Genomic DNA, 17542 nt, shown 5'->3' on the forward strand with positions numbered 1-17542 from the left:
TTTTAAGACTCAACATCTAATCTAAGCATTCCCTCCAAAGCCACGCCTCAAAATGCAGTTTTGGCAGTTCATGCCAGTGCGAGAAGCGGAGCATTCCAAATTGCAAGTAGAGATGTATTTTTACCCTGATTGGTTAAAGCAGGGGTGTTAAACATGGGGCGGGACCGGCCTGATAAAGGTTCTAATCCAGCCCACCAAATGAATTTATAATCCATGTCGTAAATCAGAATTGTCTTGTGGTCCGTAATTGATTTGAAGTAACTGAAAAAAGAGCTGGAAAAAAGAGCTATTATTCCACTAGGAGGTGGAATTGAGCAAAAAAAAAACTCAGCTAACTCAGCTACTGAAGAAATGTACTAATGTAATTCTTCATTAGCAAGCTAAAGATTTAATACTGTAACAGTTTCTTTATCCATAAGAAAAGGAGACACAGACTGATGAATTTTCAAGTGGAACAGTTTCCACTTCTTCTCCACTGAAACACGTGGAAAATCAGTGTTTAATTGGTCAAAGGCCATAGCGGTGCTGAATGAGTATAATATTCTACCCATCATGCATCCCAGGGTGCCACAGACACTGGAGCTTCTCTGCTGAACAGATATTTTTATTATTTTTTAGCACTAACTGAAGAAAATGCTCACATCTCCTATTCTGGACCTGTTAGTATTTTTCTGTTCTAATGCATCTATTTTCTTTCTGAAAGAAAAATATTATAATGTGCAGTTCAAGGTAACTCAAGGAACATAACTGGGGAATATAGGAGTAGCTGGATGGAAGGTTCATCTTCATCTAGAAAACCTCGAGAAATCTCCTTGTGAAATTTTCAGTCATTAAACTGCTAGATCCTGTAACACTTTCTAACATAAGACTTGCACAGTATGACTTTCTAGTTAAAATCTCAGTACATGTAGGTAGTGTTAGGATTAGTATCTCCGCTTGCATTACGTTCTAGTTTACGATTGTAGGAAATTAAGCAGTGATAAACCCGTAGTAAAATAGCTCAATGTGTGTGTTTAGGATCTGTAACTTCTTTTAGAAAGCCGCGGTATGCATGCGGTGCCTTATCTGGGAGGTGAACAAGTCCTGCCTCCAGCCAAAGACATGCTAATTCACCTCTGCTCTCTTTAAAGGTTAAGCTTTGGTACGACAAAGTGGGACACCAACTCATCGTCACCATTTTGGGCGCCAAAGACCTGCCTGCTCGAGAGGATGGCCGTCCCAGGAACCCCTACGTCAAAATTTACTTCCTTCCTGACAGAAGGTGCAGAGATTCTGAGTTCCTGAGTTCCTGTTCCAGGAATTTGTAGCATTATAATTGTAACATTTATGCTAAAATGCCAATTAGATCTTCTTTTCACCTCAGTTATCAATATGAACAGTGATCCAGTTGAAACAAATCCAGATCGCAAATGTTATCCTTAATTTGTAGTAAATATCCAGCGCAGTGTTATACAAGGGAAAGCAGGGGCAAGGCAGGAAAGCCAAAATTCGAAAACGATGGACTCAGTGGAAATAAGACAAAGAAAGGAGTTTGAAAACACTGAAACAATAAACAGAAGAACATGACAACATATTCCTTTTCTCTCCTACTTGTCTTAAGCTGAAACCATTTAATCCTTATGTAACCAGAGAAATCAAGAGAAATGAACAGATTGTGCAGCAGCATGGCTGTGATGTTTTACATGTTAGGATGTTAAACTTTACCCTTATTTTAATTCCTGTTCAGTGATAAAAGCAAAAGAAGAACGAAAACAGTGAAGAAGTCACTAGAACCTAAGTGGAACCAGACGTTCATGTACTCGCCCGTGCACAGGCGTGAGTTCAGGGAGCGAATGCTGGAGATCACACTGTGGGACCAGGCACGGGTTCGAGAGGAGGAGAGCGAGTTCCTTGGAGAGGTGAGTAGGGTGTAAGGGTTTAGTACGAGGGAGAGATATGAGGGTACAGTTTGAGAAAAGGGTATTTTTTGAGAATAGAGTATGGGGTAGGGTATAAGGGTAAGGTCTGAGGGAAGGGTAAACAGGTAGGGTATGAGGATACTGTATAAGGGTAAGCTATAGGAGTATGGTACACAAACAATGTATATGCCTAGAGTATAAGGGTACAGAATGAGATTACAGTGTGAATATAGGGTATGGGTGTATGAAATAATAGTACGGTATGAGGGTACAGTGTGAAGGTAGGGTATAAGGGTACAGTGTGAAGGTAGGGTATGAGGGTGTGGAATAATAGTACAGTATAGGGGACAGTGTGAAGGTAGGATATGAGAGTACAGTGTGAAGGTAGGGTATAAGGGTACAGTGTGAATGTAGGGTATGAGGGTGCGAAATAATAGTACAGTAGGAAGATACAGTGTGAAGGTAGGGTATGAGGGTACGGTGTGAAGGTAGGGTATGAGGGTATGGTGTGAAGGTAGGGTACTAGGGTGCAGAATAATAGTACAGTATGAAGATACAGTGTGAAGGTAGGGTATGAGGGTGCGGAATAATAGTACAGTATGAAGATACAGTGTGAAGGTAGGGTATGAGGGTACGGTGTGAAGGTAGGGTATGAGGGTATGGTGTGAAGGTAGGGTATGAGGGTGCGGAATAATAGTACAGTATGAAGATACAGTGTGAAGGTAGAGTATGAGGGTACGGTGTGAAGGTAGGGTATTAGGGTGCGGAATAATAGTACAGTAGGAAGATACAGTGTGAATGTAGGGTATGAGGGTGCGGAATAATAGTACAGTATAGGGGACAGTGTGAAGGTAGAGTATGCGGGTACAGTATGAGGGAACAGTATACAGGTAGAATATGAGAGTACAGTATGAGGGAACAGTATGCAGGTAGGGTATGAGGGTACAGTATGAGGGAACAGTATGCAGGTAGAGTATTAGGGTACAGTATGAGTCAACAGTATGCAGGTAGGGTATGAGGGTACGGTATGAGGGAACAGTATGCAGGTAGAGTATTAGGGTACAGTATGAGTCAACAGTATGCAGGTAGGGTATGAGGGTACGGTATGAGGGAACAGTATGCAGGTAGGGTATGAGGGTACAGTATGAGTCAACAGTATTAGGGTACAGTATGAGTCAACAGTATGCAGGTAGGGTATGAGTGTATGGTATAAGGGCACAGTCTGAGAGAAGGGTATGAAGGGAAAGTTTGAGGGTACGGGTTGTAAATTCAGTATGAAGATACTGTATGATGGTAGGGCATAAGGGTAAGCGATAAGAGTACAGTATTAGAGTAGGGTACTATGGTAGACAGTGTGGGGACAGTATGAGGGTACGGAATAATAGTACAGTATGAGGGCACAGTGTGAAGGTAGGGTATGAGATTGTGGAATAGACACTATGGGGACCATACAAGTGTATAGAAAGAGGATAGGGTATGAGAGTACTGTATGAGGGAATGGTATAGATGTATGTTATGAGGGTGGGGTATGAGAGTACAGTATGAGGGAATGGTATAGATGTATGCTATGAGGGTGGGGTATGAGGGTACAGTATGAGGGAATGGTATAGATGTATGCTATGAGGGTGGGGTATGAGAGTACAGTATGAGGGAATGGTATAGATGTATGCTATGAGGGTGGGGTATGAGAGTACTGTATGAGGGAATGGTATAGATGTATGCTATGAGGGTGGGGTATGAGAGTACTGTATGAGGGAATGGTATAGATGTATGCTATGAGGGTGGGGTATGAGGGTACAGTATGAGGGAATGGTATAGATGTATGCTATGAGGGTGGGGTATGAGGGTACAGTATGAGGGAATGGTATAGACGTATGCTATGAGGATGGGGTATGAGGATACAGTATGAGGGAATGGTATAGATGTATGCTATGAGGGTGGGGTATGAGAGTACAGTATGAGGGAATGGTATAGATGTATGCTATGAGGATGGGGTGTGAGAGTACAGTATGAGGGAATGGTATAGATGTATGCTATGAGGGTGGGGTATGAGGATACTGTATGAGGGAATGGTATAGATGTATGCTATGAGGATGGGGTATGAGGGTACAGTATGAGGGAATGGTATAGATGTATGCTATGAGGGTGGGGTATGAGGGTACAGTATGAGGGAATGGTATAGATGTATGCTATGAGGGTGGGGTATGAGGGTACAGTATGAGGGAATGGTATAGATGTATGCTATGAGGGTGGGGTATGAGGGTACAGTATGAGGGAATGGTATAGATGTATGCTATGAGGGTGGGGTATGAGAGTACAGTATGAGGGTACACTTCAGGGTATGGTATCAGGTATAAAGTATGAAGGTTCGGTATGATGGTACATTACGAGTGTGATATGAAGGTATGGTAAGAGGGTATGTTATAATGGTAAGTTATGAGGATGCAGTATGAGGGATTGATACGAGGGATCAGTATGAGGATCAGTATGCTCTCTGAGGATAGGGTTGAGATTGAAAGTGGGCTTAATCTGAAATGAAAAGAATGACAGGACACATGGTCTAAATGGTTGTGCACATGTGTGTGTGTGTGTGTGTGTGTAGATTTTAATAGAGCTGGAGACGGCCCTGCTGGATGATCAGCCTCATTGGTACAAACTCCAGACGCATGACGTTTCCTCCATGCCACTGCCGAACCCTTCACCGTACATGCAGAGACGCTTCATACAGGGAGAAAGTCCGACACGGAGACTACAGAGTACGCACACACAACATCCTCCCCTCACACACACGTAAACATACTCACCTAGAGGGACACACACTATATACACACTTACAGACTCCACTGATGTGATCTACCATTATGTGACTAGTGCTTTACTTCCGAATGCAGTTCTGATTTCTTTGTAGTTCACTCCAGTGGTGTTTCTTTTTGCTAATGCATGTTTTTGTGTTTTACTTCCTTTAAAACATTCTTTATCACCACACTGACTCAATCGCAGATAAAGGCTCATATTATCACGGCCCAGGTAACGCAACACTGTTACTGAGTTTAGCTCGCATGTGATCCTTCCTCTACCATTCCCTCTCTCTCTCTTTCTCAGTTTTCTCCTTCACTCTTTCCTTCTCTCACTCAGCCACCATCTTCTCCAGCAGCTCGCTCTGGTTTACTACAGCTTGCAGTGTGTGTGTGTGTGTTAATACTAACACAGGCTTTGTAAAGTAGAGCTGCTGTGCCCTCATAAAGCTTATAATGTTAATTGCCTACATAGTGTGTGTGTGTGTGTGTGTGTGTGTTTGTTTCCAGCGAATACTCCCCAAGCCTGACGCACTGTCCATGATACTGCTTGTGACTGATATTTGCTGTGTATGAGCGTTTTTTAAGGCCTGACCAATATATCAAATGGATTTTATCGTTGATTTTATCAGCCGATATTAAAGTTCTACGGAGTTATTGGTATCAGTGGACTTCATGCTGATATAGTAGCAATAATGTGTTTTTAAATGTTTTCTAGAAAAATAAAACGCATTTATGAGACACTATCGGCACTAGGGGGCGCTAATCACTCACAGAGCTGGATTTTATTCACAACTTAATTACACGCTCTTGTAAATTCAAACTATTTTTGGAAACTATAGAAAGTTTTCCACTTGAATCCACCAGACTGTAAAGTTCTTGTTCGAAAGACTCTTGCAGTTCCTTGATACGTTTTATAAGTACTTTAATAACAAGCAATGGACTGATGCATGTTCATGCGTGCTGCTGTTGTTGCTCTTTAACTGAGTCATATCAGTGAATCCAGTTTGAATGAAAACCTTTGTTGACTCTTTAATCTTTCATGATATGAAACAGTATCAGCTGGTTGTTTTGCACCGTAAAAAAATATTTCATATTGGTCAAGTTTTTAAAAAATATTACAAAAACAAACCTAAACCAAATTTGAATGTTAAACTGACATTATGTTTTAGTGTGCTGAGTAACAAACAGGAACAGTTGGATTTAAAACAGAGATTTAATTTTGGGAATTTAATTTTTTTTTTAAAAAAGACTGCATTTTAAAAAAAATGGCCAAAATTAAATCCCTAATGAATTAATAATAAAAATAAAAAAATAAATAAAGTGTGTGTGCAGTGAATTCAGCTGATTACACTGATATCAGACATATTTAGCTCAGTTACACCGAACATAATCTGTTCTTCCAGTCCTGCATAACTTTTCACCTCACTCTCTCTCTCTATCCCTTTATCTCTCTCTCTCTCTCTCTCTCTCTCTCTATCCTTTTATCCCTCTGCTGGCAGGATCACAGCGAATCAGTGACAGCGAGTTTTCCGACTACGACTGCGAGGACGGAATTGGCGTCATACCAGGTACCAAAACTTTCTCTCAGTTTCTCTCACTTTCTTCCTGTCTCTTCTTCCAGACTTTCCATCTCTCTGTTTCTCTCTTTTTTCTCTCTTATTTTTTTCCTTAAAGCTCTTTTTAAACTGCTGTGTGCAGGTGTGTCAAGTGTCATATGACATGCTGGTAGTTGCAAGGAGTAATTAATGAATAATTGATAATAATCTTGATATTAGCATTAATTTGAAACACTGCGTGTACCTTCACGTCCTGGTTTTGCCGAGTGAGAGGTGTTCAGCGAGTGTGGAGCTTAAGTTAATCAGCCAGGCGCAAACTTGATCTAGCCTCATTTGTGATTTGGCTGATTTAAATTAAGCCCCGCCCTTGTTGACCCAGTTTTTGGTTATTATTTGTTATTTGTTGTTGATCATTGCAGCTGTATATTTTAGGACTGGTATAATTTAATAATATTTCCTTAGATTACCGACACAATGGCAGAGAGTTCCAGAGCTCCACTCTGTCCGTTCCTGAGCAGGTCATGTCGTCCAATCATCGCTCTCGATCGGATGTGATGCGCAATCGCTCTCGTTCTCCCAGCGTTCCTCCTCCTCACAGGTAGAGAGCTCTTAATCACACAGTCCAGATAAAAACAATTAACCGACACACATCTAGCTTCATGTTGTGTCTCCTGTTTCTTTTCTATCTTCTTGCATCTTCATGTCTGTCACAGTCGGAGTTTAGATCACGGCGTGAGAGGACCGGTGCATTATGGGCCTCGACATCGACTCTCGGAAGACCGATATTCTCCTGATAGGTATGTTTTCAGCAAGCTTCTAGATATCACCCGATGAACTGTTCACTAAGAAATACTACAGGAGGTGGATGAAATAACAGAAACACTAAATGAAAAAGGAGGCGTGACTAAAATACAGTTACAGTTACTCAGGAGAGTTTATTTGTGTTAAATATTTAGAAAATGCACTATGATATTTGAAAGAGGGCAAATGGTAAGAGGTAGAACAGCAGTCATGAAAACTGGAAAATTATTTAAAGTTTGAAGAGGAAGGGTCTCAGAAGTCATGTCAAACATCATGGACAAACAGCACGAGTAAGATGGATCAGTGGTCGCAAGTGAACGCTCAGAACACTTCCCTTCCCTGTCAGCGGAGATCGAGAGTACTAGCACTGCCTCTTCCAAACATTTCCGAGTTAATGAACTTCATGCGAAGTCTTGCCATTTCTTGTTTGTGTGTTGGTTCTGAGCCTTTGTTTCATGCTGACTGCTGTATTGCCTTATTATCGGACCCTTGCCTTTTACTGGATTGCTCGTTGGATTAACTCTTGGCCTTGCTGTTTATATTTAGCTGTGTTTTTGACCATGGCCTGCTTCTTGACCTTGATTTTTAGATAATGTTTTCACATATGGATCCTCATTCTGACCCACACGGTCCCACAGAATTGTTACACACCGAATTGAATGAGCAACTCTAAAACAATGTCATGAGCTTCACAAAGATGGAATTCAGAAATTGTTTATTTAAAAATTCCAGTGTGTGAAGCTGTAAGGAGCACTAAGCCTGGAGCCCTGAGCACTGTGGAGAAAGTAATATGGCCTGACGTGTTTCCATATTTTTGACATCTGGATGGATTTGTATTTGGAGGAAGCCAAAGTTGCCTTCAATAATGGTTTGGCCACCAACTTAGAGACCTTTTTAGGTCTAGTGTTTGCTTTTCATGGCCACCAGACAATGGTGCAAACATGCTTTACTGATGATGTTCCCATACTCTATTATTATAATGACTCCACACGTGCTGCTGAAATTATTCCAGATTGGTTTGATGAACACCAGGATGAACTGAAGCTCCATCCATGGCCTCTCCATTTAGCAGATTTACACATCATTAAAGCTTTAGGGCAAGTTCTGGAACTCTCACTGCCCAGTTGATCTCCACCTTCTTCATCCCTCAAAGAACAAGAACGTTTTCTACTTTTAAGAAGGTCCAAGATCCCACCACAAACCATTTAGGACTTGTAGGACATTGTTCCAAGAAGGAATAAAGGTGTTCTGGAAGCAAAGAGTTGCCCTACTCTTTATTACATCCTTGATATTAATACACTATATGGTCAAAAGTATATGGACACCTTACCATCACACCCATATGTGATTGCTGAACGTCCCATTCCAGATTTGCTGTTATAATGAGCTCCACTCTTCTGGGAAGGCTTTCCACTAGATGTTGGAGCGAGGCTGTGGGGATTTGTGTTCATTCAGCTACAAGAGCATTAGTGAGGTCAGACACTGATGTTGGGATGTCGAGGAGGTCTGGGCTGCAGACTGTGTTCCAGTTCATCCCAAAAGTGTACTTTTGGTCATATAGTGTATATTGCTGTGTGTTTACGTTATTTTTGTCCACCTCCTGCACGATGTATGAAACAGAAACAGGAAATCAAGAATGTAGGGAGCTGATTTTGTCGCTGTGTTTAGCGTGCGTAGGCTAGTACAGCCTTTACTAATATATATATATAACCTATATTAAATTTGGAGAAACCTTTGAGGTCTTAACATCCACTCCTGATCTAAACTACAATTCCACATCTCTGTTCAGTAAAAATGAAAGCACTGACCTGCTTCAGCTAAGGATGAGAGAATGAGTTCGGGTGTGGATAAGAAGTTTGAGAGCAGATAATTCAGTCAACAGAGAAGTTAGTAAACATGAATAAAGCAGAAGTAAGGGAAAGTAAAATACAAAAAGATATACTGTGTGCAAAATAAAATCATTCAAAATAACTAGATGGAAGAAGTCTTAATTAGGTAGTCTATCTTTTCCTTTAATCTTAAAACTCATTTAAAGTTTGTAACTAGAGCTTAAATACCACCTAAGGGGTAAATGTACTTAGTTTATGCTTTGAGGAGCAGAAATGTACCAATAACAAGACAATGCTGCTGTATACAATACCCATAAATATTCATCTATACAAAAAATGCCTAAAGGGCTTAGTCTACTGGGGTCATGTGACATCTCAGTTTCATCTCTTTCTCCTATGTTTGCTTCATTCATCAGTCTGTCTTTTCTCCAGATCTCTCTGACTCTGTTCTGAGTTTTTTCTTCACTCTAGTCATCTGTTCTCTGTTTCTGCGACCATAGAAACTCAGTCACTCACCCTCATCGAGTCCGAACCAGATATCACACCATCGATACGCCTTTCCAGGACCACAGGTACATTTTAGCTGAGAGTTACGCTGACAGGATGGATAGTGACCCCGCCCCCCCAACTGCTTTTAGATGACTGACAGTTTGTCAACAGGAAGTATTTGTTTACACACTAATACATAAGGACACTCTGTCAAACACAGTAATCTCTGAAATAGTTTTATTGGACAAGAAAGTTCCTTGCATTCAGAATCGGGTTATGCGGGTATTTAAAGAAAACATGCTCGGGGTTTGAAGGATAAGCTTACCAAGCATCCATCTCCAACACGTACAACCCACTTTAAGTTAATTTATAATTTTGATCTGTAAAAAATTTAAACCTTGAGATAAGCAACATTTCTGATTACAGTGCGTCTCCTCTGTGCCATATTTGTGTATTTAATATTGACCATGAATGACATTCCATAGTGTGTTTGAGTGCATTTATGAATAAATGAACTAGTTAAAGAAATAAATAAATCTCTTAAAAGGTATAAAGAAAAATATATACACTTGCTATTTACATTTAAAACCTTCGCATACCTATTTCAGACAGTAACAGTGTTCAATTTTATTTGTTTTTTTTTCCAAACCTTTAGTTATTAAAGAATATTTTGAATAAAACGGTCCTCCTTTTTGATCCAATTTTAAGAATAATTTGTACAAATTGAAACAAGAGAGAGTGATGTTGGATTTTATACAGATGAAGTCGTAAGGAAAGGTAAAGATGCTAACCCGCCCCTGTAACCCCACCCACAACCTTACCCTTCATAACTTCTCATGGGAATTGTTACACATTTGTTCACTTTAAGCCATATTTTTTTTCAGTTTTTTTATTTTTGAACAGCACATAACAGGGAGTAAATGCTATGCAACCTACAGTTATGACAAAAAATTTAAACATCTTTATTCCAGTACTTCATGTGTGTAATTAGAGGAAGCTGATGCTGTTCTGGTGTGTGTGTGTGTGTGTGTGTGTGTGTGACCCTTGCAGTCCCATGTACCCTATCTATCGTGAAGACGCACTGAAGCTGTTACGCTCAGCTAAGACGACCCGAAGCTACTCGGACAGGGCTTATGGTAGTTTGGAGAGGTAGCTAAATCACGGTGGCTCTGTGTGTTAGTGGTTTTGGATAGTTCTGTTGATTAGACTAGCTTGTGGTGCCTATTTGGACAGTTTATGTTAGGATCTGTTATGAGAGAGCTTTTTACTGGGTGAGGAGAAAGTGGCCACACCTTATAATCACATGTGATCCTGAAGGTCCAGCAAGTATGATTTTTTTTTATTTGTGCTTATTAATTTTTTGAGGAAAAAGTAACTTTGCCTCATGTTGTAGAGGATACAATGGAAATGAGAAGTGAAAGGCTCTCTCACTGCTTCTTCAACTTCAGACTTCACAATAAACTATCATTATAAATAATAACCAAACAGCATGCTCCTGTTCTCGCTTACGTTATAGCAGCTATAAATAATCGTTCCCTCACCAGACGCTCTTTCTTATCTCTCTTGAAGGTACCACAAAGAAGCGTAAACTCCTCTGTCCTGCTGAAGATGCTGGCAGACTTAAAGTTACAGCTTTTCCTCTGACTGTAACAAAGCGCTGAAACTGGAGACTCCTTCCATAAATGTTACACACATGTCTCCTTACAGAAAACTATTACACACGTTATTTCAATCCGTTTATGTGGCGCGTCCACTGTACGAGTCCCTGTGAATGAGCTGTTACTATAGAAACGATAACGTATTAGAACCAGCACATTAATATAAACCCGTGACTTACAGCTGCACGACTATCAGAGCTGCTGTTATAGAAAGTTAATCAACACCTTCTGAACAAATTTAACAGCACTGTGAGATAGAAAGATGTTTCAGTCATGGCAACAAGCAAAACAATCTCTTGTAATGAATATATTTGTAATAAATTTGTAATAAATTTGTAATAAATTTGTAATAAATTACCCACAGTGAGCTTTCAGAGATAACCAATACTCTGTGGTTGATCCTTGGGTCTTACTTCCTGGACTTTTAAACATATACATTTAACCATGGCTTTATTCTCTCACTCAATAACACTCTTCCAGAAGTAATTGTTGTTGTGTGGAGTTGTTCTCCCTGTCTCAAACATGGACATAATCCTGACTTCTGAGTTCAGCACCAGTCGGTTAGATTAGATGATCTCCTTATCTCCACCCTCAGTGCTGCGTGTCTTCAGCATCTCCGTCTAGATCACAGAGGTCTTGTGTTGCTTTCACTTCAGAAAATAAAACCTTGTTCGCTGAGATTTACTGATCTAAATCTCCAAGCTGCTAACGTGTGTCCCAGTGTTCGTGTCATGTACTGATATGCCTTTTAAAGTTTGCCTTAGACATGTTTAAGCTCGTTGGTGTGCAGTAATATAACACAATATCGCTCTGGTCAAGAGTAGTAGTAGTAGTAGTAGTAGTAGTTGTAGTAGTAGTTGTAGTAGTAGTAGTAGTAGTAGTGGTGTGTGTAGATTTGTCTCACTGTGTGTTGTTTTATGGTCAGGAGGATGAGGCGGGATAGGCGAATGTCAGTCTACAGTGACTCGTATGAATCACCTGAGAGGTAAAAAAAGAAGTAGAATTTAGCGAAAAATGTAAAGTGTTGCTTCTATTCACTCTGCTCAGCTTGCTTTAATGAGGCTGTAAAGTCAGTTTTGGTCCCAATAGACTACGAGTGACATTCAATATAATGGTATTTTTCTAATATATCATAATAATCACTTAATCTTCTTGTGTTTTTTTTTTTTTTTTAAAGTCCATGTTTATCTAAATCTCTCATCACTGGGTGACATATTAACCAAAAACAAACCTCCTTTTAGCATCACTACTATCAGCATAATGTGCCAGATTCTTTCTAGAAGTTAGCCCTAGTGTCAAAAATCATGCTAGTTAACTAACTAATGCTAGCTAGCAAGTCTGTCAGGTGTTATGTTAGCTACCTAAATCTTTACTATGGGAAAGACTTCCAGAAAACAGTTTACACACCAGACTGACTGTAAATCGCGTTATCTACAAGACCGGAAGATAAAATTAGAATATAAATATATACTGCTAAAATAAAAACCACAGTTCCGTCTGTCATATTGTTGAAAGTTCATGGATCTTGTGTCTGGTGATCAGAACTTTAGGAAACACGTTGCCTTAAAATGAAATAAAATAGAGAGCCTGCTTCTCTGCACCGTGTCCGCAATAAGATATATTATATTATTATATATTTAATTATTAGCACATGTTGGAGAGAGAAAGTTCCTTCATGAGATCATCTCATGTGTAAATTTTTAATGGAATAAATTCTACAGAGGGGAAAAAAAGCAAGAAGCTGCAGTTTAGCCATCTGCGTCTTCATTTCCCACCTTCATTTCATTCTCCTCTTTTCCTCCTCCTCATAAAGACATTACAATGGTCCCAATCATGTTCCCTCACCGTGGCCTAATCACGTCCCGAACGGATCCTCTGATGATTACAGGTAAGAGTGCACAGAAACTCTACATAGACTACATAATCCCGCCTTCTTTTCCCTGCTCCTAAACCAGCAGTTCTGTCTCTTTACATCAGGGGTGTCAAACTCACTTTAGGTTACGGGTCACATTACACTTCAAAAAATCAGTTTAATGACCAAAAACACGTCAACATTTCTTCTTGTTCATTTATCTGAAAGATATATTCTGAAGACACAAATATGTATATCACCTACAAGACACATCAACACACTGCATCTGGGTTTTATACACACACAGCGGGGTCCAAAAGTCTGAGCATGAGTGAAAATACATCTATTCTGCATTCTTTACTAATTTAATACAATCATTTTAAATTACAAATTATATTACAGACAATAACCTGAGTGAAATGTAGAAATATTTACATGAATGTCAGAGTTTCTTAGTATTTGGTTCGTCAGTTTTTTTACTTTAATGACAGCTTGCACTCGAGCTGGCATGGACTCCACACGTTTGTGCAAAACCTTGTCGTCTGATCACACGCTTCAGTAGAAGACATTAGACATGAGGAAAACCATACTTTTAGTACAAAGCAATTAACATGGTCACTATCAGACATTTGCTTACATTTAAATAGGGACCTAGAAATAGTGCAGAGTATTAAATATTAAATATTCAACATACTGAACATTTACATTCTTTGTTTTAAATATTTCAAAATTCTAAAATGTCCATTGTAATCGCAGATGTTTGGACCCCACTGTATACTGTACATATAAAAACCACATTTTTTTAGTATTACAATCTGGAACTGAAATAATCTTCACGTGGATTTTACATTATGAATAATAAATAATAATTACTGCAAAAAATGACATCTTATTAAATGAAAATATATTTGAATACAGTCAAATTTATCTTGTATTTCCTATTATAAGATTACAATAAATAAGATTATTAAACATATTTAAAGATTTTTATTTATTTATTTATTTATTTATACCAACTTGGAGCTTGAAATAGTCTTATTCTATTGTCAAATAATTTTTTTAATTTTTAGCATTTATTTGTAGAAAATAGCAAAATCATCTGTAAAGCCTGAAATGTGTAACAAGTGTCTATAAAACATGCTGAGTAATATTGTATGATTTATCATAATCTCATAATAAGGAATATTAGATAAAATTGCCCATTTTCACTTGATATCAGGGTTTTTTCTTCAGTGTGAAATTAGTTCATTTTGTCAGTGTCTGCATTATAGTGCTCTATTTTGCCCCCTAGTGGATTAACAGAGCTCTTTCTATTCAGAATTTTCAATTTCCCTGTGCTCCACATGATTATAATTTAGCACATGGATTCTAAATTCATTCGGTGTGCCGGATTAGGACCGGATCAGGGCCGTATGTTTGACACCTCTGCTTTACATCAGCTCATCTTTCTGTTACACTCACACACTTTTAATCCATCTTTCCACCATTTTGTGAGATGTTAACACCAAGCTTGGTCTCTGCATTAGGAACTGCCCCAAGATAGAAATCGAGCCTTCCACAGATGCAGAAAGGTATCAGCTAACTACTAGCATTTCAATAAATGTGTTTCCACTTAAAAATGGCTGAATATAGCATTCATAATTTCTTTCACGGAGTCAGTAAAGATTAGCAGTAATGTAAGGACTGTAACTGAAGGACATTAACAGGAGTGTTTTTTATATTTTGCTCCAGAGAGGATCATATACCAGAGTTTCCAGTTAGCCACGAACCATTTGAGGAGGATTTGAGGTAATGCAGTAGTGAAGTAGGACTAGTGTTGCAGTACAGTAGATCGAAAAGTAGCACTAAAAGACGCTTACTGCTTTCCTTCTACACTTTAAAATGGTTAAAATGACCTTCCCCCCCTCTACAGGTGCTCTGCGTTTTGTTTGCTAACACCTCTTCCTTCATTTCTGTATTATTTTTCTGTTTTGCCCGTAATTTTTTTTCTCGTCACAGAGAAGCAACGTTGCAGCTTTCGCATGTACTTCCTTTAAACGTTATTTTCACAGGAGCATGGGTTGCGTAAAAGTTCCAGAATTTGACCCTGGGTTTTCATGTCATAAGCAGCGCTGTTTGATTAACGTTTCCGCAGGTACGCTCGTGCCACAGTGGACAGACATTACAGGTCGAGGTCAGCTGACCAGCGCCCCATGATGGAGAGACAGTTCTACACTCGCTCGCGCTCGTCCGAGCGTCCTGAACCGTCCTACATGAGGTCCATGCCGTCTTTACCCTCCAGGAGATCTGCCCCTCCCTCTCCTGCCTTAACGAGGTGATCCTGACCAATCACGGCGACTAACTCCAAGCCATGCCCCGCCCACGTTTTTAATTGTTTACAGTGCTGTCTTTGATTTGTGTTTATCTGTAGACTAGAAACGTGATGGTGGTTGTTTCCAAACTAACGTCTGGTTTTGTTCTTTTGTTTTAAAGACACACTACTTATATTCTTTTGGGATATAATGGTGTGAACCTGGCATCCTGTGTTTTGCTTTTTTTAAATTTTTTTTTCGATGTTAATTTGAATGTACTAACATTATCATTTGTTGTTGAACAGCATCCCGTTTTAGTTTTACGGCCCATCGGCTGCGCTAACGTTGCTAAAGGATGTCCACGGCTTCTTACTTTCCTCCTTGCAGCCATTTCCCGAGCTGTGGTTCTTTTGAATACTGCTCCTGTTTCCGACTTCATAACTCCTTCTGAGACGGTTATGAACTCCCAGCCATCTGATTAGAGTCATGTTTCTGTGAGATGTTTATTCATATAGTTTATTATTTAGAAAGAAAAATCCTAATGATGATCTTGTGTTAATGGATAGCTGAAGATTATCAGATGACAATCAGATGTAACCTAATGCTCAGAAGGTGCTATGAAGATCATTTATTGTTTATTTAACGTGCATTTTTTAGCTCGTAACTTAAGTTGTTCAGCTAAAATGCACTCGACTGCAACATATTTGCCACTGAACCTGCATGCACTGATATGGTAAAATATGTGGAGTCTACAACTGTGGGGTAGATTGTGTTACTTGTGTTACTTAATGTGACTTCAGTTTTTTTTTTTTTAAGTTTATCAAAAGGTTTTATTTTGCGAAATGACTTTAACACTTTTCACAATTAACCTTTGGCTTATTAAACTTTATCTGCACTGCAGTAAATGAGTTCTTAGCAGGTAAAACATCTTAAATGTAGGGAAATCTCTCAGATATTTCTTCTTATGAGATTACCATAAAATTACTGTAAACTATATCTAGACATTTTGGCTAATTTTAAGTAAACTTATTACATGAGCTTTTCTTAAAATAAGTAAATTGTGTCTAGATATAGGTTAAACGATGTTGTATGAACATTTAATCTAATAATAAGAAATATTAGACAAATTTGCCTTTAATTAAGGTGTGTGCACTTGCTAAGGTTTTTTGCAGTGTGCTTATTAACCTTCATAAATTAACTAAACCTTCACTAATCAATAAATAATAATAATGAATAAATTTGTGCCAAAATTGATTTATTTTGCTATACATGAAACAGTTGTGCTTTAAATGTTTTTTTTTTTTTTGTGAGTTAAATGTAATAAAGGTTCTGCTGTGTATTGTGTAAAAAATGTCTTATATGTTCTCTGCTTTACCCTGAAATTTAATTTGATTTATTTATATATTTTCTTCTGAGCGTCGTCTCTCTGCCTCAGCTGCTGTGCTGTGGTTTGTGTGAAATCTGAGCTCGTCGCTGCTGTAGCCGCTCGGTTGTGGTTCAATAACGTTATTAAACTCTTGTTTGTGCTTTAGGGCGAATCCTCGGGCCGGATCGGTCCAAACGAGTCCCTCAGGCACACCAGCGTCGGCTCGAAGAGGTCGGCAGTTACCGCAGGTCCCTCCGAAGGGCTCCATCGACAGAAGTGAGTAGCTTCATTAATAAACTTCCTCCCATTTGTTCGAATTTCTGTTCATCTTTTGGCGGTTGGTTTACATTAGTGCTCATTTTCTCACAATACCTTGACTCTGACGCACTCAGACTCAATCTGATCAGGTTGTGAGCTGAGATTGGTCACATGTAAAAATCCACAAACGCTAAATGGATGGTTTGTTTAACGAGAGTTACGCTTTAATTTACACAACTGTTTGTAGACCTGGAGCGATGTGTTACTGTAGTGAGTGTTTTGTTCTTCACCCCATCTTTCCCCAGATGGTGGAGAGGGCGTGGCAGAGCCTTACGAAGGTGTGTAGTGTGTACGTCTGTGTGTCACTGTCAACTCCTGCAGCTTTTATAGGCCTCTAGAGCTGTGTCCCAGTGCTGTGTTCGTTGTTTTCTGGATCTGTGCAGATTCTTTTCTTTCTGCTTCTTTAAAGTCTAGTGTAAATGTGTCTTTGCTCCACTCTGTCGTCCTCCCTTCTCTTATTAGCTGATAGCTTTTTATGTGTTGGTTTTTGTCCTGAAATAAATCTTGTCTTGTGTTGACAGAAAGAAAGAAAGAAAGAAAACAGATGATTCAAAAAGAAAGAGAATGAGATATGAAAGAGAGAAAGAGAATGTGAAAAAGGTGGAAAAATAAAGAAAGAAACAAAGGATGAAAATAAAAATATAAGACAGTAGAAAGGAAGAAGAAAAAGTACCAGAGTTAAAATA

The 17542-nt window shown here is 39.1% G+C and overlaps 1 protein-coding gene across 1 annotated transcript in view; it reads left to right on the forward strand.

The window, feature by feature from the left end:
- rims2b (regulating synaptic membrane exocytosis 2b) overlaps nucleotides 1-17542 on the forward strand; it is a 73223-nt gene that overhangs the window by 47675 nt on the left and 8006 nt on the right. The window contains exons 14-27 of the mRNA XM_053228288.1: nucleotides 1131-1261; nucleotides 1727-1898; nucleotides 4501-4654; nucleotides 4899-4925; nucleotides 6196-6264; nucleotides 6715-6850; nucleotides 6966-7049; nucleotides 9383-9454; nucleotides 12843-12917; nucleotides 14408-14452; nucleotides 14613-14669; nucleotides 15016-15195; nucleotides 16705-16814; nucleotides 17102-17134. Coding sequence (XP_053084263.1) covers nucleotides 1131-1261; nucleotides 1727-1898; nucleotides 4501-4654; nucleotides 4899-4925; nucleotides 6196-6264; nucleotides 6715-6850; nucleotides 6966-7049; nucleotides 9383-9454; nucleotides 12843-12917; nucleotides 14408-14452; nucleotides 14613-14669; nucleotides 15016-15195; nucleotides 16705-16814; nucleotides 17102-17134 — 1345 coding nt within the window. The remainder of the gene's footprint in view (nucleotides 1-1130; nucleotides 1262-1726; nucleotides 1899-4500; nucleotides 4655-4898; nucleotides 4926-6195; nucleotides 6265-6714; nucleotides 6851-6965; nucleotides 7050-9382; nucleotides 9455-12842; nucleotides 12918-14407; nucleotides 14453-14612; nucleotides 14670-15015; nucleotides 15196-16704; nucleotides 16815-17101; nucleotides 17135-17542) is intronic.

This window comes from Pangasianodon hypophthalmus, chromosome 23 (genome assembly GCF_027358585.1).
Source record: "Pangasianodon hypophthalmus isolate fPanHyp1 chromosome 23, fPanHyp1.pri, whole genome shotgun sequence".
Taxonomy (NCBI): domain Eukaryota; kingdom Metazoa; phylum Chordata; class Actinopteri; order Siluriformes; family Pangasiidae; genus Pangasianodon; species Pangasianodon hypophthalmus.